The sequence below is a fragment of the Vidua chalybeata genome, chromosome 1, assembly GCF_026979565.1.
Source record: "Vidua chalybeata isolate OUT-0048 chromosome 1, bVidCha1 merged haplotype, whole genome shotgun sequence".
NCBI lineage: Eukaryota > Metazoa > Chordata > Aves > Passeriformes > Viduidae > Vidua > Vidua chalybeata.
Genome location: NC_071530.1, coordinates 129,840,978 through 129,866,602, shown reverse-complemented (window position 1 = coordinate 129,866,602; position 25,625 = coordinate 129,840,978). Strand labels below are relative to the sequence as shown.

Here is a 25,625-nt window from a genome sequence, read left to right as displayed (position 1 = left end):
CTAGAGAGACAGGCAAAAACTTCCCGCTGCTTGATGCTCCTTGTGTTGGAAAGGATCTATCTTTACCGGTGCAGGACTATACATTTATTCTTCCTTAATAGATATGAGCTGCAGGTTCACACAGCTAGCCCAAAAGCTTGACAAAATAATATTAATTTCCCAGCTTCTGAATGGAGAAGACCTATAAAATCCAACTGCACAGGGGAAAGGATACAGATTTGTGCTGATCCTCGTACAGCCTTTTCAAAAAGCAGTGAGAATGCAACCTAAAAAGAATATTTGTACTTGAAATTATAAATAATTTTTAGTGTCTTTTTAGGATCTGTGCAGTAATCTCAGGAGAGGTATAGGAAGAAATCAGAGCACAAAACTATCCTTGAGTGGTTTAAGGCACTTAACTGTTTGTTAAATATTTGCAGGCTTTAAAATGGGAACTCTGTCCAGTGACAATTGTCTCTTGGCTGAACCTCTATCTTCAAGTGGATGCTCTAAAGGATGTTCCAAAAGTGCTGCTACCTCAGTATTCTCAGGAAAAATTCATTCAAATAGCCCAGGTAGGTAGTAAAATGTTGGAAAATGGTTCGTGGGGCAGTGACAAGCGCTACTGAAAGCCACTTTGTCCTAAGTGTTCCCTTGTTTCCCACTCACCTGTTACTTTGTTAAGGAATGTGCAAGATTGGCTCCACCAAAGAAATTCAGTTTTAAGGACAATTACTCCTGTGTTTCTTGTCTCCCTGCTTTTACATACTTGAAGAATTTTCTGTATGCTGGAAAAATAAAAAATCCATTTTATTTCTTTAATCACTCCAGCATTCTGTAAACAGTAGTGACAGCTCTGAGAGGAAGGTGGATAATTTTGGACTCTAGGCCGTTTTTACTGTGTTGCCCTTAACAGTGTTTCTGTGTAATTGCCAAGAAGGCAGCCTGGGGAGTGTTTTGACTGTTTTGGAAGAACTGTGGTTCTGTTTGTATGGGCATGTGTTGTGACCTCAGAGAGGCTTACTGAAGCTGGGCAGCTCAGTGGTGTAAATATTGCACTAGGTAGTATTTAAATTTAAGACAATACCTTCCTGGAGCTCAGCCCTGTTCTGGGGCAGAGGCTGTAGGAGGTGCTGTGTGCATAGCCCTGTCTGAGAAAGAATCATGCTAAAGTATCAGCTTGTTAAAATTTGTTACTCTTCATGTCCTCAGCTTTTAGACCTGTGTATTCTGGATGTGAATTCTTTGGACTTCCAGTACAGAACACTAGCTGCTGCAGCGCTCTGCCACTATACCTCAATCGAAATAGTTAAGAAAGCTTCAGGTAAGATGCCTGCAAAGCTTGGCCTTGTTGGGCAGGGAATTCTGGAAGCTGTCACAAATTTGCTTAAGATGGTATTGGTTTACCAAGCTCCCAAAGACCAAAGCCTACATGGACACTAGTATTTGTTCTGTGTGCTTCTTTTCCTTCTAATTTCAATTCCTACCACTATTTCAGATGTTACAAAGACTCAGAAGAAGGAAACACCAGCAGTGCAGCTTTTGCTAAGGAATTGAAACATTTATTGTTCTTGCTTTTGGGCCAGTATTTGCTCTATGACTTCCAGGTGTTTGGGGGATGATTAGCTATGTATTTGGCCACTTTTTCTCCTGAAATGTAGTTCTCAAGCAGTTGTGCATGTCTGTCAGCAACACCCAGTGTGTTTTTATAGCATGACCAACAATCTTGTGTTCAAACCACAAGTCACTTCAGCCTCCCCTGGAAAGCAACAACAACCCTTGTGACCTCCATTCCCCCTCCAGACACCTCCCTTTTAAGTAACAAGTATAAGGAGATGTTGGCTGTTTCTGGGAGGATGTTTCTGAATTTTTATCTGCAGTATTATTTACTGTGTTTTTTTTTAACTCATGGCCATATTGGAACACTATGCGACTCCCTCATGATTTCTAAATATATTGTGGTGTTCTGCCCTTCAGGCTTAGACTGGGACAGCATTTCAGAGTGTGTACAGTGGATGGTTCCTTTTGTGAATGTGGCAAAAAAGGTCCCTGTGAAGCTGAAGAACTTCAAGAAGGTTGCAGCAGAAGATCGACACAATATCCAGACCCACACAAACTATCTGGACATGCTGGTAAGTGGTCTGTGGATGTGCAGTTTGGGCAGCTGAGAGTTCATTACACATCCCTTGTCCTGAGGCAGCTTTGAATGACCAAAGCACCTCCCTGCTCACACCTGGCCTGGCTCACCTCAGTGAGTGAGTGCCCAGCCACCAGTGATGCTATAAACAACACGTGCTTTACCCTAATGCTCCCAGCACACACTTGCATTACTAGTACTGGAGAGCTGTTTGTAACTTTTTTATGCAATGTCACTGGTTTTCTCAGTGTCGTGACTCTAGAGCGCTTGAATTGTGTGAGGAAGCACTGCTGCCTCCTCCTGCCACAAAAAAGGAGACCTTGTCACAGGTATTAACTGTTGTCTTCTTTCCCCAATACACAGGAAGAAGTGAACAGTGGAGTAGTGTCTACTGCCCCAGGGCAGTTATCACCTGTGTCAACAGGAGGAATAATAACCCCTCCCAAAAGCACAGAGAAGAAATGAAATGCAGTCAATTGTCATGAACAGATTTGGAAACAGGACTTGGTGCTTCAGAACAAGACCACACTAAAGGTGACTCATGCTCTTTACTGCTGTTAAAGATTTGGGCAATAAAAGACACAGCAGATGGAAACTGAGACCAGCATCCTCCTACAGACTTGACAAAAAGAGCTCAGCTGAGTATTGCACCCTGCTATCACAAGGGACCACTTTGGTCCATGCTGACATGATGTATGGTGAGACATGAATTCTTAACTTATAACTTTCAAGAACTTTTTAAAATAGGGCTGGGTGGCAAGATTTGTCCACTCAGCTTACATGGCAGACTTGCTTTAAATTGGGTTAGATGAGCAGAAGAATATCGACAGCTTGTATGTATTGCCTCTTCTTGACCTTTTTTCTTTTCCTGGTAAGGTCAGAGCTCACTCATGTCAGTCAGTCCCCCCAGCTCAGGTGCAGGTCCATGGGCAAGCAGTTCACATCTCTGAAACCACTCCGCGTGTGCAGGACAGTGCAGCCAGCCTCGTGTCAAATCCCAGCTCCACAGGAGGCTAATGTATTTAAGGCCCTTTAGGCCTGCCATAAACTTCAGTTTTAGTGTATCACTGACCTCAGGTAAGAGTACCAGCAAAGAACCTGCTGCTGCAGTAACCCGAACTGGAAGAAGTACAGTCCCCAGCCACCACTTGCAACAAGAAAGAAAAGCATGAGAACTGGAGAAGGTTGGAATAAAGGGAGCCTACAGGTACTCTACAACCACTCACGTCATAGGAACAGTATTTTAAACTGTGGAGCTGTATGTTATCAGTGTTTATAAACAGCATTAACTACTGTGTTTTCCTCAGAATATTCACTACCTCTGAGTCACTTCTGTGATGAAGGGCAGTACTGGGAAAGAAGGGTATCATCAGTCTTCTTTCCTCTTTCATGATGCTTCTATCTGTGCTGCACACCCAGGGACAAGTGTTACATTACACTGAGCAGTCCACAACGCTGCACTAGAGCATCAAGTGCCACCCACATCCACATTACACTCACAACAACTTCGCAAACTTGAATTCATGTATTCTCAAACAAGCCATTGTGGAACTAGCTGCAGTTGCTTCCAGCCTTCTGTACAGTTTGTAAAAATAAGGGGTTCATTGTAAGATTTCATCTATTTCTAAGAAGAAAGATACTAGACTGTAAATGTTGTACAAAAATTTAAATGAATTTTTAAAAATAAAGTCTTGAAAGATTTTTTCACTTTTACACATTTTGTAATACTATTCCAGCATTAACTTAAAAGTAAAGTTTTGCCATTGCTTGAAGAAACTTCTTTTTCCTTCTCTGCGCAGCAAGCTGTAGGACTTCCTCAGGATTGCTGGCATTCAGCTCTGTCTGGCCAATGGCCTTTATCTTGAAACAAAAGAGGAGACACAACCAGTATGAGGCCTTCCAGTAGAGCTGTTTCATTTCAGGACACTTTCAGCACTAGTTCCATGGGTGATTTATTTCTGTATTTATTTCCTGTATGCCCTACCACCCCACCCCTTCAGCCACAACTTTAAGTAAGCACCCAGACTCTAAAAGAACTGTGTGACAAAATTAAAACTGGAACTGAAACCACCTTTTCAGAGGTGATTCAGGGAGGGAAAGACACTCTAAAGAAATCCCAGCACCCTGGGCTAACTTACTGCTATCTGCCGCTTGTCTGTCTCGCCTCTTTTGTGGTGGAGATCTGAGGATGAGTCAAGAAAAGTCACTTAGGTAGTCACTGGACTTTTTCCCAGCTGTCAACATCCAGTATGTGTGGTATTCCAGCAAAAGGATACATGTCAAGTACTCCAAGATGGTGACATCCCAGATGTATTCATAGTAAGAATCCATGGCATCATGACTGAAAGACAAGACAGGTTAACTGACAGAGTCACATATTGTGACTCACAGGCAAATATTGTGTTTAGGCGTCTATAAACTTTGTTGAAACACTTACCTGTTCTGTTCCTGCAGTGCCTTAAAAGCAGTTTTATAGTCTACTTCTCTGAGGAACTGGCACAAAATAGCTACCTGTAAGGAAAGACTCAGTGATTCTGACAGCCTTAATTCCCCACAGACAAACCTTCCACACACTGCCTTGTTCATTCCACTCCTTTTCTACACCTAATCTAGACCTTGTTTCCAGGGCAAGTAAGTTCTGAGCACCTGAACACAGATCATTCTGACAGAACAGTAGCAACAGCTACAAGGGGATTGACTCAGATCAGAAGGGAGTGACTTGGCTTCCAGGTTTCCAAATGCATTTAAGAGCTTTTAAAGCAGAGCCCAGTACAAGCTTTGTTACTGCCTGAAGAGTGACTGACCCCATGGATTAGCAATAGCACCTGCAGTTATGAAAAACAAGGCCAGGTTCCCAACACTACCCCACAAATACCTTCTCTCTTAAAAAAAAAAAAAAAAGTCTATATTATCAGAGAAAAGTAGGACAAAACACCCCTAGGCTACTTCTACTTTTTACATTTCCAAGTATGTGTTTATTTACTCATTACTTTTAGTCTATAACTGTCCTAGAAGCAAAGGTAACAAAACCTACTCTACTGCAGATTGCGTTTCTAAGGGAAGTTGAATTTTGCGGCGTTCTGCTGCTTCCAGAATTCAGTCTTTTTTTTTAATTTATCCCCTATATAAACATTTATAAGCAAATGTTTTAGTTAATGCCATATTTCACCTCTTACCTGGGTGTGACAATTGAGTAAAGAGCAACACTTGATCATTCTTTTTATCACCTACAGAAAGGTTAAAAACAAAACATGTTCTGAAATGCTTGCTTTGGAACACAAACTGCAATTTTTATTACTTTCTTTTTAAATTCAAGTGACCAGCTATCTACATTCTTCTACCTCCTAGAAACTCCCAGGCTTTAGCACATGCAGTGATGAACTGAGCCTTCATCACTATAGAGATTTCCAGCACAGCAGGAGCCAGATGTTTTCAGCAGCTGGAGCTCAAGTGAGCACTGGAGCACTGCTGGTGAGGCAGGGCTGCTGCACTGTCCTGAGCAGGTCTGGCCCCCAGCCCTGCCCAGCATGGTGTGGCTCTGCAGGGATGAGCCAGGGCTGGTCACACCACACAGTGATTGTGCTCTGGGCTTTTCCATTTACTCTCCATGCCACTGTGTCCCACAGTGCTTTCCCAGCACACAGCTCTGCAGGCTCTATGAACTAACAGAAAAGCCTTCTGTGATTCAGCAAAGGAGAAGTCTCAGATTTTCTAAGGCTTCCAAGCAACAAGCCAAAAAAAGAAAAAGGACCGATGAGGGCATGTATTCCTAAATGCATCAAGATGTAACAACTCACATGCTACAGGAATGTGTATGTGCTGGACAGTTTAGTCTCTACACAGAATCAGTATGCTAACTGAATCCAAAGAGAGATTTGCAAATCCCACTTTAGCTCACCTGGTCTGTGTACACATCTGGTGGCACCATCTTATTGAAGAAGTCTGAGCATACAGCTCCTGCCTGCAGGTAATAGTGAAGGGCTGCTGAATACTGATTAGTTGCTGCCAAGGGAAAAAAGCAAAATAAGGTCTCAAAAGTAAATACAGTAGTTATTTAATACTCAGATCAAGTGTTTATAGAATTATTCAGATGCATATCTCATAGCTGAATTCTACTGGGAAAATGACTTGTGTTTCATTGTTTAAAAAGCATGGACACACAAAGTGATTACACAGTGGTAGATGGAAAAACTACACAATCAGAGAAACTAGCACCACAGGCAAATTTCTGCCTTTTGGGGATTGCTTTTTATTTTTTCAGGTAGTTATCTTGAATCCATCAACCTTAGAGTGGAAGTTTGTCTTCAGTGAGCTTAGCACACACAGGGTAGTGAAGGAGTTGAGTTTAGTGAGTGAGAGAACAGCACTCTCATGGCTCAGGCTCAGCACTACTTCTACTCCCAGTAAGCCCTTCCTGAGCTGTGGGGAAGGCAGCAGCCTCCCAGGGCTCTGTGGCAGGAGCAGCCTGCTTGCCCATGGCTGCTGAAATACAGACCACTGTATTTGCCACTGCTCCAACCACTGTTCTTTCACATACCAGCTTTGAGGCTCCCTACATAAATGTCCTCCTTCTGGGATGCTGCTGTACTTTGTACAGGCAATAAACACTGGAAAACAGGTTTATAACCCTGAATCACTTTCCCACATGTAACATGACAGCACTGAACATTGGATTAAGACCCCTCCTCTCACCCCAAGAGTTATAAAGCTGTAGCTATTCCTCATTTAAAAACCCTTCCTCATGCTTCCTCATTTACAAGCCCTTGATACTTCCCTATATAAAATACAGATCCTCTCCACTGTGCTCATCTTGTGCTCCACTGAAGCTGATCTCTATTGTAAAAGGCAGGCAAACCCAGTGGGAAGAAGTGATCATGTCCAACATCAGTTCAGAAGGCTGAATGATTTCTTTATTATAGCTGTGCTATAATACATTAAAATACTATATAAAGGAAGATACTAAAACTACATACCTACTTTTCTAACTACCATATCTAACTCACAACTTGTGACCCTGTTCACAAAGAGTCCAGACACAGATGGATCTGACTGGCCATCAGGCTCAAACAATTCTCACCAGAATCCAATCAAGCAATCACCCCAGGTAAACAATTCTCCAAACACATTCCACATAGGAAAAACAAGGAGCAGAAATAGAAATTGTTTTCTCTTTCTTTCTCTCTGTGTACCTCTATGAAAAATCCTGAGAGAGAGAAATGTGCTTGCCACAGATATCCACATTTAAAAGCAACCACTATTGACAACTTTCCATTCACTTATAAAACACTGAAGTGCCATGGTTTTGCACAATTACACCACTCGAGGACCAACTGCACTAAAACAGTGAAGTTAAGGGTAACTGTCAAAGTTTCCCTTACCCTAAAAGCAAGTCTGCATGACCTATCAGAAGCTCAGGCTAGCTGTGGACTTAGACACCTTCCCAGACAAATCCACCTACACCACTGCATCTGAAGATTTTAACCTCATATATCACTTAAACTTCTTTTCATAAAAGGAAATACAAGGAGGGTTATGTCAAACAAATCTCAGCAAGGTTCCTCTACACACGTTAAACACAGACATTGTTTCACTTACCAAAATAAATATCTGCCTGAATAATTAACCAGAAGTGGTTGTTCGCATTGATAGTCAAGGCATAGCTGACCAGTTCTTTTACTGTAATAGCTACAGCTTCAAAGTCCACTGATTGAAGACTAAAGGAAAATAAGAAAAAAATAATTCCTAACTTACTGGTTTGTTTTTTTTAACCACTAATTTGATTTCCCATCTAGTTAAGTCCAAAGCACCTTGCATTAAAAGCATAACTCCAGAAAAAAATTTGTCTTGACTAAGATTACTGTTGTTACAATACAGTAAACCTCACCAAACAAATACAGCCTTCAGAAGCTTGAACAAAAAGCCAGAACTAAATGAGATTCTGAGATCCCACCCCACAGAGCCTCTAAATTTCAGTGGAGAAATACAGTTCAACCCAACCAGAATAAATCAATACAATACTATTTGCCACTTTCTATTTTGACTATTATTCAAACACACCTCAAAAAAAATTAGTGATTTCATATTAAAGTATTACATAGTTCACATATAGTTCAATAAAGCACACAGATTAAAAAAACCCATTTTTTCTTCCCATCTTTCTTCTTTCCCATATCTCCATCAGGACCATCAAACCAGGAACAAAATTCTCCATGTCTTCAAACCAACCTTCCCAGAGACAGAATGGGGGCAGTGATGCCTTTACATGGAGAAATCACACTAACAGTAACTGGGACCAAACCCATCACATATAGTATTCTGAAAAGTGGTTTTTATCATCATCTTACTTGGGGATGGATGAGGGCCAGATAGAAATGTGTTCTGCTGCAATATCATTCACAATATCTTCCTAAGAGAAGAAAGATGGTATGAGAAATCACAAGAAGAAACATTTCAAGAAAGCCAAGAAAGACTTTGATGATATATACTAACCCGAACATTATGAAGTTTGACAAACAAGGACAATATTGTAGTCAGAACCAACGGTTCCTGTAGGGGAGAAAAAAATATTCCCATGAACTGACAAAACTCCACTTTCTTCCCTAAGCTTTAAAACTATTTAAGAGGTTATGCACTCATTACAATTTCCTATTGAAATAGGACAATATTTTGTCAAGAGATCTGCAACACAAGGATACTGCAAGCATGTTTTTGTAGAAAGTTTTTAATTACTTCAGATTTTCCTGAATAACTCCTTGGATATAAACTTTACTTTTGCTTTACGCATCTTTATGTTGTTTCTGTGATTACTACCTAACCTTAAACTTAAGCTAGGCTTACTACAACTTTCTTTGCATTTACAAACCCAGAAGCTATAAATAATTTCCCTCCTTCTTACTTCTGCTGCTTAGTATGATGCATGTAGCAGCTTCTGTCTCCCTCCAAAAGGAATGCTTTGCTTCGTGACAGCTGCAATAAAATACACTCCCAGTGTAAACAGATCTCCATCAGAATTCAGGGTAATTTTTTTACAAACTATTCCACACTGCTGTAGGCCAGGTATAGCAAACTCAGACGTTTTTCAGCCATACAAAACACCCATATAACTGTTAGCTTTTCTGGAATTTAGCACAAAGAGTCCAGAAAAATACTACACCAAAAGGAAGTTTTGGTTGCAAGCATATTTTCAGCACCACTGTGACTTACCCGAAGCTTTTTGATGAAGGACAACAATTCACTCCTAAATTAGGGACACAAATGCCCATGTAAGTAATCATCCACAAGAATATATGCACATTTAAAAAATTAATCAGTAGAGCAAATTCTTCACCTGCTAAAATACCCCGTCACCTCTAAGTTTACAAATGCAGGGCATGTAAATGAAAATGCTCAACCAGCCCATTCATTTTTAATACAGTTACTAGCAAATTTTACACTAAAAACAGGTTAAGTAAGTGGTATGCTCTTCTATCAAGATATAAAAAAGGCACAAAAATCACAGAAGTCAACCACTAACTCTAAAAGGGAAACCAATTGAACTGTACTGCAATTCCCCAAGCTAGGTTTGCAACAATGACCTACACACTTACAGAAGAGGGCACGCAGTGATCATTTATAATGTACTTCAGTTTCCTTGTAATCAACATCAGAAGTTGTCACTATAAGACAATCCTTATCGGGACAGTTTTCACTACTTCTTTTCCATAATAACAACAGCATCACTGCCCTTTACTTGTCCTTCTTGTTTGAATCAGAGGGGTCAGGAAAGCTTCAGTAACCTGGAGTACACCTGTACTCCTTTTCCTTGCCAGAGTACACAACTGGGAGCTACAGCATGTCCATACCCTCTTATACATGCCCCACAGCAGCTGGCCTTTAGCACATGTTGACCTGATTAACTCAAGGAAGGCAAAGACACAGAGGTTTGACAGAGGCACCCTTCCCAAGGCTTTAATGTGGGAAGCTGTTCAATACAGTCACACAAGCCAAACTATACCATTATTAGACAAGTTATATTTAGGCTTAGACTTCAGAACAGGCCAAGAACACTGGACAAATCAGAGTCCTGAATCAGTCATTTGAGGCTAAGGTTGCCAAGATGTCTGACAGAGAGACTATTGACCAGAGTAATTTGATTTTCTTACTCTTTGCAGACTTTAGCTGACTTAGAATTTCATTTCAAGACAGAGTAACATTTAGCTTTAGACTCAGAGACAAAGCTAAGTATAGATACCCATGCTGTGAGCTATGTGCTTGATACAGCTATAACAGAATAAAACTGAATAATTCTATTTGCTACAAAGCAGACAGCTTCAGCCCATCAGCTCAACTGTCCTCTAGACGCCACTGACTTTATTGGAAGATCTGCACTGGTTATAATGGGAGCACAGCCATATATGCTTCAGTTTCTGCACGGAGAGCTGCCTCCCACACACTCCTCTTCTGCCTCTGAAAAGGAAAGTCAGCACATCCCTACTAATACCCAGCTCTCACAGTGGACAAGATTTTTACTAAGATCTTTAGCTGCTGCCATCAGTCTGATAGTGGAATCCAAACAATTTTTGATGAGAACATAGGATCAAACTAACTATTCAAGCCATCTTCAAAAATAATTTTAGAAAATATACCTGTACATAATACCCAGTGTAGACTCCCTGTGTTTTATCAAACTCACTCTTCCATCATTGCCACGTTTGTGCTGGTTGGATACACTGCAAATTTGTACAACGACTTCCCAGAGATCTTTAGCTGTGCGTCTACTTTCTTTGGGACCTGGCAGTTCCTTGCACGTAGCAGCCAGCAACTGGCCCAGCTATGCAATGCAACAGAAAAAATACAGGAACTAAGGCTTCTCTGCATATCATCTATAGCAAAGGAATTACTGGTATTTAAAATGGTTAAGCAAGTGATTTTAAATTATGAACTACAAAGCAATGTGACTAAATTTTGCAGCAGAGAACAGTGATGACGAAGCTGGAAAACAGGAATTAAACAGAGCATTTTTCCATTTATTAGCTTCCTTGGTGTGTATTTCATTAGTACAAGCTCCAGAAAACAAACTTACATATTACATAAAACCTAACCCCCATAAAATATCATTTTATAAAGACTGGCTCTTTAGAACTCACTTCCATACAGTAATTAATCTTAACTGAAACTGGCACAATGTTATACAAAAAATCTGAACCTCAGAACAGAAATTAGGAAGTATCATAGGTAAGCAGAGCAGGGTAAAAATGAACCTGACCTGTAATACAACCTGCCTTCTGCTCTATGGCCTAACTGAGAAGTAGAAATATTGCTGTGAAACAATTTTGAAAACAAAGTTTCAAAGAAGGCAGGGCTTGAATGTCTCCAAAAATTCAACACTGGTGTTGGGTAAAAGAACAGAACTCTTACAGGGCATTTGGAACACAAGTATCTGAGGAACAGAAAAGAAGCCAGACTTAAAACCAGAGATCTGCACACTTCTCCTACCTCCTACATAAATCTAGGCTGAATTCCAGCTGAGAGGAGAGTCCTTTAGGGAAGTGCTACAGTGTTTCAATCATGGATCATAACCACACACACCTGATGGACCCAACCTTAGCTGGCAGCCAACAAGGGCCAAGATTTCATGTGTTCCTGCAGCACAGCTTCCATGTTTTTTGTCAAGTGCTAAACAGGCTTGTTGCTTAGCCCTACTATGTTCTACCCCATACTTAATTAATTACAGCCACAAAGCCCCACACTCTTGAGCAAAAGGGTACTTGCTTTGAAAAGTACAAAAGACTTCAACAAAAAAGTCAGTTACAGTCTGAGAAAGTTTTGAGACTGAGCATTTGTTACCTTCACATAAGGATTAGTTTGAACCAGAGGTAATGGAACTTGCATGGTCAAATACTCATTCTCACACCAGTTTAACAGGAAGGCAACACATTCTTCAGCTATAACTTGTCGAAGAGGAATATCTAAAAGGAAAGGGATTCTTTGTTTAAGTTTTTTTTTTTGAGAAAACAATGTTGTAAAATGGTGTTGCATGAAAACAAGCAAATCCCATTGCCTCTAATCAGCTGGTTTTGTTCAACAGCTATCACAGGAAAATACAATGCTTAGCCCTGTGAGAGACCTCACCTCTGGAAATGAGGAGCAACAAGAGTTTCATCTAATCACAACAGTACAATGTTACTCTCTCATTGTCAAACCAGGAGAAAGCTTTAACAGCTAGCAAAACCCTTCAGGCAGAAGTGCACAGATGTTTATCCTGTTCAATCCTTTAAGTGGCATTGAACAGAAACTGTCAATGAGGTAGGCATCATGCTCACTTCCAACTTCTGAAAACAAATGAAACTTCTGAAGACTTGCTAAAACCAGTGTCAAAGTCACTGTTGTTTTTTCACTTACACACCTAGGTGATTAATCTGCAATAGAAAGTTGTTTTATTTTGCTGTGGATTTTTTCCCCTTCTCTCAAGGTTTGTGCTTTACTGCATCCTCGGAAAGACAGTAATGTACTTACCAGGTACTCTCATTTCCAAATAGCCTCGGACTCTGCTTATAAGATCAGAAGGAGGACGCTCTCCAGAAACACCAGGCCCAGCTTCGTGAGTGTAAATGTCTAAAAGGAGCATTTCATTCAGCATGACCTGACGGAGCTTTGGAGAAAACTCCGTCACAAGCTCCAAGCAAGCAGCAAAAAGCTGCTTTGCATGGACAAAATCCTGCAATAAAAATTATATGCATTAATGATTCCTAACAAACTCATAAGGGGAAATACTACAAGCTAAAGTGCATTCAGCTCCATCTTGGCTGAACCAGCCTTGGCATCCATTAGCATCAGCATTGCTCAAGCATCTCACAGTGTCTACTTATGAGTCCTCTGGACTTGTTATTAAGTTTAAGAGTTCCAGATCTTTTGAAAACAAAACAAGGAGTTCAAGCAAAAACATGCTAGAACCAACTACTGGTATGCTTGGTACAATTTTATTTCAGCTGCAGTTCAGCAAATTTGTCAGTAACAAGGAAAATAGAACAGCATTCCAATAAATTCCTTATGTAAAACATTAATTCAAAAGAACAGCACTTCTATCAGTAAATCAAATCACCACTGGATGTAGATGCCACATGATCTAGAACAACATAATCAAAACTTTGTATGAATGAAATTATCTCCAGGCCCAACTCACTAGAAAGCCATTACCTTTTCTTTGCTGATGGAACTTTGAGAGACAGAAATACTTATCCGTTACACAACACATAGAGCTTGTTACAACACCTCCCTCACCACCCAATTTTTCAGTTCTTTTTCTAAAAAAGGACCTTCCAAATTTTCCATTTCATTAAGATTCAATGAAATTTGGACCAATCTGAAAGTTGCTCCAAACCAACCAGTAAGCTCAGCTGGCTTGCTCACCTTAATGGCACAGCAGTGCAATCCCTTCGCCATCAGGATGTAGACCAAATCCCTAGTCAGACTGTCTTTGATTCCTAAAATAACACTGCCGTAAACATTTGGTACTTCCCACTGGGAGAGAAATGCATAGGATATTTGCACAGAAACAAGTTTTAGAATCACTGCTTAAAATAACATAAACAAACCCCAAATATTGAAAATTACTACCAATTCCTGTCTTTACATCTAATCACAAGTAATGTATGGCTCATTTAGAAATACAATAAAAACCCCCAAGTACCCACTGTTCACACTCTGAATATGCAATAATTAAGGGGAGGAACAAAAAAAAAGGACAAGAAATCTTTATTTAAACAAAGTCTTCCTCTCTCTTGCTCCAATCTTCTAATGACAGAAATTTAAGCTAAAACAATATTGCTATCTAGTTAGAACACTAAAAGCACAAGCTACGAAAACATCTTTTCTTATAAGGTAAGCTTGTGATACAGCCAGTAATTCCTTAAAACAAAGGTTACAAGTTTTGTTGTAATACTCTTCACATAGAATGTGAGTTTAGATATGAATCATCATTCTTATAAACCACCACTATGCAGAGAGCGAAAAGATAAGTCACCCTGAGGATCTATAAGACAATGTTTGTTGTTCACTGCAGTATGATACCTAACTACTCCTTGAATTATAGTCTCTTGTGACCACATGAACTAAGTTACCTTATTAGAAATTGTCCAGAATTGGCGTTCTGAGGTCATACCATGCAACTCGATTAAGATCTGGCGAATCCTCCAAGGATCCACTGACAGTATGAGCTGATGTTCAAGCTGGCCAATATTGACACTAGCTGAAGCTAGAAGAAGAGCAACCACATCTCCAGCAAATTCTTCTCAATGTAGCTACTTCCAATTCTTTAGCATATAACACTTCAATCAGAACGTAGTAAGAACAGCAGATATATCATGCTTCCATAGGTCCAGCCATCCTTTTGTGCCCTTTGATGAACACCTTGTGCTACCTTCAGCCTGACCTAAAGGGCTGCTTGCAAGTCCCCTTCCTCACTCCAGCAGCTCTGAGTTCTCTTGCTATAGCAAAGCAATAGATTCAAGATCTGCATTAAAAGTGTGTTCCTATACTGCTCTAGTGAAAATACACATTGTCTTAACCGGCTTAAGTTACCGCAAGACTCCATTAGAGCTGAAAAGGCAAGGTCTTTCCAGCTCCAGCCACCATCTGGCACCTCTTGTTAGCTTTGACTTGAGCAGCTGCACAGCCAGCCAGCCGTATTGGGGAAATTAAACTGGTTGAAAAGATCTATGGTTTACTTTGGTAGGTTAAAAATTTCATTCAGATGGCACTCCTGGTCCAGCTTACCACAGAGTCACATCATCATTAACGTATTTAAGTCCAGAGGCAGGGTTCCCTTTCTGGGAACAGCTACCACAGCCACATTTGTTCAAACAATGCCATACTCTCTCTGTCACCTAGGACACCTTCATTTGAGCATATCTATTACACTCACTTGAGATACAAGCAAGTAACAGTCACCTTCTTGAACAAGCAGGACATGCACCAACTAACAACAGGAAGTACTCTCTCTCAAAACATTCTAAACTTTTTTGAGAATAGACCTGCACTTCGTAACCTCAAGGTTTTCATCATAGAAACAGGGCACTGTCTGCTCCTAAGTTAATGAAAATGCTGTGAAAATTACCTGGGATATCATAAAAAGAAGTCACAGGTTTTGTGCACAGATTGATTCGAGGAGATCTCTTCCGCATTTGGTCAATGAGCAGCTTCCGTTCATCATCTTTCAGCAGTTTTATGAAAAGCTCATGAGATGAAATCATGAAGACAAACTGAAGATCTTCCATGCCCAAACACAAGTTTCTAAACAAATAAAAATGTTAGTACAGAAGCAGGAAAAAAGTGAAAAAGTGCTTATCTTTCTAGTTAAGTTCTTGAAATATTTATTGTGCTGTATTACATTGCTTACAAAGTGCAACTTCGTGTTATCTTAATATGGGCACATACTTGAGAAATGCTGCCATTCTTCTCTTCAATTCTTCAGAAGCACTTTCCAAGTTTATTGACCCTGCACAAACCTGGAAAAGAAAGCAGAAAATAACTAAGCAGTCCCCTTGCAGATTCATAATATTTAGTTACAGCCAGTGTTACTGACCAGCTTTCTGTCTCACAACAGCCAGTAAACCTCTATCTCAAGTGAGGCAACAAAGGTATAGAATCACGGAATTGTTTGGTTTGGAAGAGACCCTAAAGGTCATCCAGTTCTAAAAGCCCTGCCATGGGCAGGGACACCTTTCACTAGACCAGGCTGCTCAAAGCCCCAGGCAGCCTGACCTTGAACACTTCCAGGGATGAGGCATCCACAGCTTCTCTGGACAACCTGTTCAAGTGCCTCACCACCTTCACTCTAAAGGATTTCTTCCTAATATTTAATCTGCCACTTTCAGTTTGAACTTATGACCCTTGTCCTGTCCCACAACAAAATGCAAAAATCCCTCTCCAGTTTTCTTCTAGTCCCCTTTAGGTACCTGAAGGTGCTCCAAGATTCCCTTGGAGCCTTTGCTTCACAAAGGCTAAACAACTCCAACTCTTTTGGCTTGTCTGTTGTTTTTACTTTGTAGAGCAATTTTAGAATCTGCTCAAGTGCTGTTGGCTGTTGGGTGGGAACCAAGTGCAGCATTGCTGAGTGGTTACCCTAATTAATCTAGAATCAAACCAGTACTTCTGTTTTGCTCTGCGTAACTCTGTCATGACTCAGTTACTCTAACTGCAGAGATGAGACCAGCTCTCAAGGGTTTCTTGTAAGCCAAAGAAAGATAAGATTTGACAGACAAAGCTTGATAAAGAAATCTCAGTACCACTGTGTGAAATAAGACTGCCTCTAAAGTAAACCTGATAAAAGCTATTGCCATCACATATGGATCAGTTTCCTTCAACCTGTACATAAGATAGGATGTTTCAGACAAAATCCACATTCCTTTTTCCTATTCCTCTAGTATACAGAAGCACTGACAGAGTGCTACACAAGATCATTTAGCACATGAGTTTAAAAATGAAGTATTTCTAAATGCAAAATGATGATTTACTAGGACTTGATTTTTTTTTAAAGCAGTTGAAAAATAACTAGATAGTTCAATTTGTCAGCTCGCAATACTTTTTTTTAGAAGTATGTTTCAGTCCCAATATGAGCAGTTGATGTAAGCTTTTATTTCTTCTGCAGTAGAGAGTACCATCAGTTAATGCTTAAAGAGACAAGCAAAAGAACTAGGCTCAAATTAATAAAAGACATTCAAGTAACAGCAAAGCAATAAAAGGATTAAGTTTAGTTTAAGCAATAACAGCTTCCTAAAAAGCTTCACTAAAGGTAACAGTGTAGGTCTCACACATAACAGTAACTCAGGATCACTTTACTACATGCTAACTTCTACAACAAAGCTGATAAGGGAAAAGCGGTCCTCTTCCACAGGTACTTTTTCTACTCATTCTGTCTTGGAGAATTTGATTCTTTGCTTCACTAGAACATATATTCAGCAATATCTCTATATAATTTAACAATGTCAGGAATAGCAGCGATTTCAAATACAAGCTGAAGCAACAGCTCACCACTGGATCCTCCTTGACAGATGGAAACAGAACTATGAACAACAAATGCAGAACTGATCACTGAGTGGAGCTCTACTAACTGCGAACAAGTTGAATAATGTTTGAGAAGTTACCTTTCCCTGCTTCAGAAATTTGACCATCATTTGCAATAATAACAGTTATGTGGGGAAAGAAATCTCTCACTAAATACCATTTTCACTTGCAATCTTAGATTAATGTTTTACCTCAAGAAGGAAGTCTATTTTCTCTTTGCTGGGTTTCAGAAACAGTTGACAAAACTGAATATCAATTATTCGACCTTGTAATATATCGCAGACTGTGTTGCACACGCAGACTTTGAAACAGACTTCATCCAGAGCGTCATTCCTGCATGAACACAAAACTGAAGATCACAGGATAGCTCTGACAAATGAAGAGTGGTATTACAGCAGGTGGAAAAAAAAAATCTTAAAAAAAAAATCAGTCAAGTGATAAAATCAACTGTTAATGTTCATTACGTTTTTTCCACATATGGCCACAGTGAGATACAATCAAGGAGCTGTGGTGTGATGTAAAGTGTAGCTTAGGCTATTGCTAACAGAAATGAAGGCTGAAGTTTCTTGGATGTAAGTAGTTTGTTGTTAAAAGATTTTGCATACTTTCCACAAAGAACATATGTAATGAAAATTGCTCTTCATCATCACTGAACATTGATCATTATTTAATGTCTCACCCTTGCTGAGCTTTTTGGAAGAGTTCTCTCAGCACTGACTGTCTGAACTGTTCAGGTAAACTGAGGGTCAGGTTATCTTCAAGGAATATCTTCACCAAGTCCTGTAACAAAAACAGTTGGAATAGTCAATGCATAATGCAAAAGAACTAGACAAAAAAATTATTTTATCTGGTAAAAATGAGGAAACTAAGAGAAACAGCTCGCATCCATATTTAATACTAAAATTCACTGAATAATCAAAAAGGAATCAAGTAATAAAAGAAGTTCTTTATCATCAGAAAAATCAAAGAAAAAACCAAAAATCCACAAATCAAACTTGCACATCTAAGTAGCAACAGTCCCTGAAACCCAAAGAATTCGACTTTACCTGAAAAGCCCTTATCTCAGTTGGCAGGAATTATTTCCCATTGTATGGAATCCAAGATATTTTAATCTAATGTGTACCCGATTATGTTATATTCCTAAACACATAGGATTTAAAACAGTATGTTAATGGTTAAATTGTCATTTAAAATTTCTTAAAATCCTTACCAGTTCAAATGGAATCCTCCACACAGAATGCCAAAAACCCCCCTCAAATACACATGGCTTTGTTTAGGCATTCTACCTGATATTTGCCAGATTTCATACAGCTGTGGATTTTACTATATGGAGTTGCCTGTTGAGATGCATCATCACAAGATGAGGTAAGAACTTCACAAGCTTGACAATACCCAGCTAACCGTTCTTCATCTATGGTAAAATGAAGTGATGATGAGCCATTCTGAAAAGTAAGAGTTATATCAGATCTTAGTGGCCAAAGTATTATGAAATATATGCTTAATTCAGAAACAGAGACTCACAATTTCCCCAAATAACAGCAAAAGAACAAAAGAATGTACATGTACACAATTAATTTAAATAAAAACTGGAGTTCTGCAGTTTTGGAAATATGAATATGAAGCAAAATAAAAAAGGAAGCATACCATACTTATAAATTAATGTGTACTTTTTAAAAAGGTACACAGATGTACTTTTTAAAAAGGTACATAAAGGTACATACTTTTATGTATGTACTTTTTAAAAAGAACATAGGCAATCTGATTTCCAAGGGAAAGTTGGATTAAAAAAAATAGGAAGTGCTGTATGGTTACCTTCCTCAAAAACACATCATCACCATGGACACAGGACGTACTGTTCAGTTGAGTTACTATTAGCACTGGAGATGTTATTTCGGCATTTTTTGCATCAATACAATTTGTGTAAAAGATTATTCATTACAAATGTAGAACAAAGCAGCAATGTACTGCAACCAATTAATATAATTTCAAACCAGGCACAACGTGAAAAAAAATTACTTTCAAAATTTCAGGAAGTTTCTTTACAGACAGTGTACCATTAAGAGTTATTAAACTACTAAAGAAGCAAGCAATAATTCAGACAAGGATTTTTTTTACAGAAGAGATGAATTCACATGCTAAAAGAACATTTGTTACCTTTGCAATCAACTCCTTTGTTTTGAAAAACTTCTCCTTAGCCTTTTCATGAACAGCTGCATTTGTAGATCCTTGTTGGAAATAGATTGCACCCAAATCATAGCAAACCTGCAAACAGCACTGATATCAAACACACGGTCTTGGACATCATGTTTCAAGTCAAGATTAAGTATTTAAGCTCAAATGTTCCATGTACTTTAAACTATTCCTACTTTTATCTAATTTACCAACATACACTGCACACCTTACCTCACACACTTCAATTGCTTCCTCTTTAACTGCAATCTCAGTCTGAGTAATTCAGCACAAACATTACAAAATTAAAGAATGATTCTCCCATAATCATTGCAAACAATGAGAGGGCAAAAGTGAGAGGCTGGTGGAAAGCAATAATAGTTACAATGATTTTAAAAAGTTCTTTTAATGTAAAAATGAAGCCAGTGTTACTTCATTGCATTAATAAAAACCAAACCCAAAACAACACAGGGAACATTAATAGAAAAAAACTGTGATTTACCTCAAAATTATTACTTAACACTTTTTCTAAAGAAGCAGATATAACCTGAAAGCTTTAGTACAAAATATACAAGTTACCTGGCACTGTATCTCCTCTGCACTGATTTTCAGTCCAGCTGTGGAACTCTCTGTTTCTCCATTCACCATACCAGGTTCCATGGCCAATAAATCCAGAGTTCTTATAGTATGGACATAAAGATCTTTGTTTAATTTAAGTGCTCCTTCTAGGACCAGGATGGAATCAGCAGCCTGCTCCTTCAACTGTAATAGTTCAAATACATTAAAAGAATTAACCTCTTGGTCTTGAGTTTAATTCTGGGTTTAAGTTAATGCTACAATTTTAACTGTTCAGTATAGGGATAGTTTTTAAAAAAGACATTACACAACTGCTCTATGTCATGTAGAATTGGTTTTTGCATTTCTTATACAATAAAAGAATTCATATTTACATGTAAATTCGAGCAAAAATATGAAAGGAAAAGAGTCTCACCACTTTCAAAATATTTTCAGTTAGCTCCTTTTCTTGCTGAATATGATTCATACTGCAAGTTAGACACGAGGGCAAGAGTTCAGTTATAAGGCAGATCTGCACATTATTTTATTTCATGTTCTAGATCACAATAGTTCATTCATGCTTGGTTTTGCTTAACTACATTTTGAACATCATTATGCAGGACCACTGACTACTCTTATTTATCTATATCTGAAACGCAGAACTATATAACGACAATGTGGTTCAATAAACAAAAAGTTGCAAAGTTATCATTGCCTTTTTTAAGATCAGATTGCTAATACCAATTCAATAGCAAAACAATAATGAAAAAAGCTTCCACAGCCTCAAGTCTCATGAAGCTTCAACATTTAAATCTTCTCAAACATGTCAGGGGCAGAAGCATGTTCACAGGTTTATGTAAAAATTAAAAGTATTTTTCAATTATTTTCCCACACAGATTTTTTTAAATTCAGGATCAGACTCTGACACATACAGGACAATATAAGATCTATAGTTAAAATAAGGAGGAGGAAGAGGAGTATGTTTAGTCAACATATTTAACAGACTCTCTCAAACAAGTATGGTCTAATGATTAAGTGCAAAATTCATATTAAACATATGAAAAGCACCACTTAGATACTTCCAACTTTCAGAGAAATCTGTAACATAAAAGTCACAAGTTGTTACTAAAGTCTCACAGCTTCTAGAAGGCAAAATGCAAAATTGATTTTAAATTACAAATTATTGCCTAATGAAGCAAATGAAAATACTTATTTCTAAGGTTATCATACACAATGCTTCAAACTGGTGTAATAAAACAACCATACTAAGCGAGCTACTGTAAGTTAGGGATGCAAAAGAATGCAAGAAATGTACCCCATCTAAACTAGAGCATAAGCATTCTGCCAAGGCAAATTGTCATCTCTCTTCCTCTCACGAGTTTTCATGCCATGACAAAGTCACAGAGATTATAGCACTGACAGAGTGGAACAACAGACAAGTATATGTATCAAGCGTGTCTGAGAGGAAAGTGAGAATATACTTGAAATAAATCCAAGTTTTCCATGTCACAGCTAGACATTTTAAGAAACTGTATGTTATTAACATGATTTAATATACTTAGAAATTACATTCCTGATTATAAAATACCTATGACATTCAAATTAATTATATCTGTAACTTACACATTTAACTGAGGTGGACCAGGTTTCACTTGCTTTACAGGAAAACTACTTTGAACGATGGTCCTTATGGCCCTACAGAGGGGAAAAATTAGGCAAAGAATGGTATTATCCTCAGAAGTGTAATAAGTAGATAACATTGATAATAGCAGTTTACCATTTCAGAAACATTATACTATTAGAATACATCCTTTACTCAAGAGCACATCTAGCAGCTAAGAAACGCTCTTATGTCCATAAAAAGCTGAAAGACCAAGATTTTTATATTTATAAGGAGAGAGTTCAAACCACTATCTTGACTATTTTTTTAGGGAAGAAAACCAGCTCTAGAATAGCTTTTCAGACTCAGCTCCTTCACTATAACCTAGCAACAAATCATAATACTTATTAGTACTTTAAGATTCTTTCTCCTTCTATATACAATTATACAGGTAGAAGAAAACACTGCTTTGTTGTATAATGATACTATTGCCGTGTAGTAGTTTACCATCTGTTGTAGAGTAGTATTGCCATTGCAGTGGTTGGGGGTAAGCTGGACAGATCTACATCCACATGTTTAGTTCCTGGGGGAACTTTGCTGATACACAGAAGTTCATTCAATAGCATGTTCAATACAGGAACAGACAAGCTATTAAAAAATAAAAGACAGAATGAGATACTTCCTAGAGTAAATCTACTTATGGAATGTTAAACAATGTACACTACTATTCAGTACTGGTTACTGAACACTGTTAAGTACTATTCAGTACTTCACATCACAGGGATGTTTATTCAGCATTTAAGATCAGGTATGTAAAGCAGTTACCAGTATTAGTTGCATAAATTAAGCCCAAGAGGATGGGCCCAAGCAGTAGTTCAGCTGCCCTGACAGCTGAACTGCTACTCTGCACGACTGCATTACCCACACAGGTACCGTACCAGAATAATCCAGTCACCTGAAATAGCACGAACCAGCTAATAAGAAGTTCTTTCAAAGCAGCCCCAGATCATACTCCCTGAAGGTAAGCAATCCCATTCCCATCACTAATGAAATTTCACTCACATAAAGTGAAGTTAAGACTAGGAACTTTTTGAATAGCGCTAAGTACAACATACATTAGCTGGGACAGAACTCTCTTTAATAAAATGAGAAGACATGGAGGCTGGACTGCACTGCTCCAAGCTTTTGTGGTATAATTTAACAACTAAAATACTATTACTAATTTAGACATTATTTGAAATTAGATCAGCTACTGCCAAAAGTACCTTTGACCTTGTGAAAAATTTGCATTCTTTGCAAGAACTTTTGAAAATAACCAGTGAAACTACACTTTTAGCAGCTAAAGCCAGGATTTCTGTTTAACAAATTTTAGGTCCTGTGTTCTATCAGAAGCATTCTACAAGCAGTAGCTAAGGGAACTGGTGTTTAGCCAGAAGAAAAGAAGGCTCAGAGGGGACCATATTGCTCTCTACAACTCCCCAAAAGGAGGCTGTAGCAACTGGGCGGTCACTCTCTTCTCCCAGGCAAGTGACAGGATGAAAGCAAATGGCCTCAAGTTGTGCCAGGGGAGGTTTAGATTGAATTTCAGGAAAAGTTTTTCACCAAATGGGTGGTCAGCCAATGGAACAGGCTGTCCAGGGAAGTGGTTGAGTCACCATCATACCCTGAAGGTATTTAAATTATATGCAGATGTGGCACTTAGGGACATGGCTTAGTGGTAGGCTTGCCAGTGTCAAATTAACAGTTGGCCTCAATGATCTTAAAGCTCCTTTTCAGCCTAAATGATTCTACAATTCCATGCAAGTTAGAACCAGGTCAATTATTGCCTCCTCAAGATTTTACATTAAATTACAGATAAAGGGGGTAAGAGACCTGTGTGGATGAATAAGGAACTTCTGCCATTACCTAAGTGTAAACAGGAAACCAAGTGTAAACAAGAATCACCTGACACAATCCTGTGCCATGTGTTCTGGGATGATCCTGCTGGAGTAGGGAGGTTGGATCAGATGACCCACTGTGATTCTTTGCAACCACACCCATCTCGTGATTCTGTGAAGTGCAGCTCCCTAATGTGCATAGCACTGCCTAAGTGAAGTAGTTCTTGACTGTTCTAGCTCATCAGACCATTTTTTCCGCTGAAATTTCCATAGGAAAGATGCAAAGCTGGGGTTTGTCTATTTCAACCACAGTCATTTCAGTAACCTAGTTCACAGATACATGGAGTTATTCACATCAACAAAACTGGAACAAGACCTCCAATTTCAAGCATGTCAGAATAAGGAAACTTATGCTACTTTTGTCACTGAAGAAAACAAACTCAAATTCATCCTTATGAAGCTTACAAGTACATATCTTAATGTCTAGGACATGCTGTTTTTCTTCTCTAAATACTGTTTATTTGTTCAGACTCACTGCCTTTATCAAAACTGATTCCTAACTTACAGCTAAAATAAAATTTTATTTCAATTATCACACCCAAAGGGAGCAAGACAGATTTTCCATTTTTTAAAATAAATATCTCAAGCCACTTCAATTTAGTAAACTTAGCATGAAGATGTACAGACTGTACCTTTTTTCTAACACATCCAAATCCCACTTCAGATGAGCAGCAACTTTGAGAGCAAGAAGTTTTAGAATGCGGTTTCTTTTGTTATCAGGCGGTGGCTGGACTTGGTTCTGTTCATTCACTGATGGTTTTGAAGCTTGTTCCAAGAACTGAACAATCAGCTGCACAGGTGGTGGGTCTGCAAAAAAACACAGCCACTCCTCAAATTCTTTATAAGCCCAGAATTTTTTTTTCCCCCAGCTATGAACACAGTTCTTTTATCCTTGCTGTTTCAACAGGTGTTTATAGTGCCAACATTGTTACCTGGTAGATTCTAATTCCAAATGGTGTCCTGCATGTGCGGACCCAAATCAGACTACCAACATATCTTTGCTTAACATTAAAGTTCATTTGACCATGGTAACCACACACTCACACTTAAATTTATTTTCAATATTTTGTATTAATTATGTTCTGATATTTGCATCTACTGAAAATAAATGCTGCCTAATGAAATCACAAGCGAACTGTTGTAAAAACGATATATCTACCTGTAATTCTCCTCTGCATGTAAAATATATTTACAAGCAGTTACTGGTACTTCTGAATACATTTAGAAAATTCTTTCAGATTGGTTAGAAAACAGCACCCAATCTCTTCTTACAATAAGATAGCCAATACCTTTGAGCTCTTTTGAAAAAAAGAGGCCAAACTGTAACTATTACACTCTCGCTGACCTTTGTGAAACATAAAGCAAGTATTACCTATTTATTTAATTCATTACAAAACAGTGTATAAAATCTAAGCATAAGATCTAATATAGATTATGCTTAAATTGAGTTTTTGTAGAGGCAACACTGGCCCAGGTTTTCCTGTTTCCTCCACCTCCTTGCAGAATTTGGGTACTGAAAAAGATGACTACCATTTATGACTGTCAAAAGATCGGGTAATTTTAAATATAGCCACTTTCTTATAATACATCAGACGAGATTACTATTTATTCAGAGAGCAATTTCAGCACTGAACCTCTCGGAGGACTTCAGTTCCTGCCACTAACAGGACTCCAGTGGGAGAAAACCAGCTGCCAACTGCAATGATGCGCAAGAGCAGCACTTCCCACCGAACAAACTACAACACTTCCGCACACAACATTCTCATACACGAAAGGAAAAGCGATCTACCAGACAAGAATGACAGAGAAATGAAGTGATTAAATAGGAAAGATAAAGGGAAATGAGAAAAAAAGCGGTGAAAGACGCCGCACGGCCGCGGGCAGTGCCCGGCTCCCTCTGCCCCCACTCCCCAGCACCGCAGCAGAGGCCCCCGCACTGCCGCCTCACAGCCCCCGGCACGATCCTGCCCCAGGAGGGGCCGGGCCGAACCCGAGGCCGCGGGGAGGCGGCGGCCAGCAGGGCACGCACCAGGAGAGGGCTTCTGCAGGTGCTGCTCCAGCAGCGCCTCCTCCAGCACGAACTCGAACCACGACGTCTGCGGCGGCGTGCATGGCCGGCTGGAGGTGGCGGCTTCTCGGTCCGCCGCCTCCGCGCTCATGTCGGCCGCTCGGCGGGGAGCCCCGCACAAACCCCGCGGCACCGCAG

The 25,625-nt window shown here is 39.2% G+C and overlaps 2 protein-coding genes across 6 annotated transcripts in view; one reads left to right on the top strand and one right to left on the bottom strand.

Moving 5' to 3' along the window:
- The window catches only part of CCNE2 (cyclin E2), a 13,862-nt gene extending 10,033 nt beyond the window's left edge, over window positions 1-3,829 (top strand). For all 5 annotated transcript variants that reach the window (XM_053941183.1, XM_053941197.1, XM_053941173.1 and 2 more), the window contains exons 9-12: window positions 420-554; window positions 1,192-1,303; window positions 1,957-2,111; window positions 2,480-3,829. In XM_053941183.1, coding sequence (XP_053797158.1) covers window positions 420-554; window positions 1,192-1,303; window positions 1,957-2,111; window positions 2,480-2,581 — 504 coding nt within the window. In that variant the 3' untranslated portion in view covers window positions 2,582-3,829. The remainder of the gene's footprint in view (window positions 1-419; window positions 555-1,191; window positions 1,304-1,956; window positions 2,112-2,479) is intronic.
- On the bottom strand, window positions 3,768-25,625 carry INTS8 (integrator complex subunit 8). Its single transcript, XM_053941158.1, has 27 exons — window positions 25,449-25,625; window positions 24,052-24,226; window positions 21,990-22,130; window positions 21,506-21,577; window positions 20,319-20,370; window positions 19,907-20,089; window positions 19,313-19,420; window positions 18,445-18,600; window positions 17,838-17,938; window positions 17,350-17,491; window positions 15,530-15,600; window positions 15,210-15,385; window positions 14,215-14,348; window positions 13,505-13,615; window positions 12,611-12,812; window positions 11,942-12,063; window positions 10,741-10,925; window positions 9,320-9,353; window positions 8,606-8,662; window positions 8,461-8,522; window positions 7,712-7,830; window positions 6,015-6,118; window positions 5,293-5,343; window positions 4,554-4,627; window positions 4,393-4,457; window positions 4,255-4,298; window positions 3,768-3,976 (listed from the first exon to the last, which is right to left on the bottom strand). Exons 1-27 carry the CDS (start codon window positions 25,576-25,578, stop codon window positions 3,860-3,862), a joined length of 2,988 nt encoding a protein of 995 aa, XP_053797133.1. The 5' UTR covers window positions 25,579-25,625; the 3' UTR covers window positions 3,768-3,859.

Coding starts and splice junctions, on each gene's coding strand:
- INTS8 (XM_053941158.1), bottom strand. CDS start 25,578: ATGAGCGCGGAGGCGGCGGACCGAGAAGCCGCCACCTCCAGCCGGCCA. Junction 17,492..17,837: donor TTCCAAAAAGCTCAGCAAGG/GTGAGACATTAA, acceptor GTGTTCATGCAG/GAATGACGCTCTGGATGAAG. Junction 4,299..4,392: donor CATCTTGGAGTACTTGACAT/GTATCCTTTTGC, acceptor ACTCATCCTCAG/ATCTCCACCACAAAAGAGGC.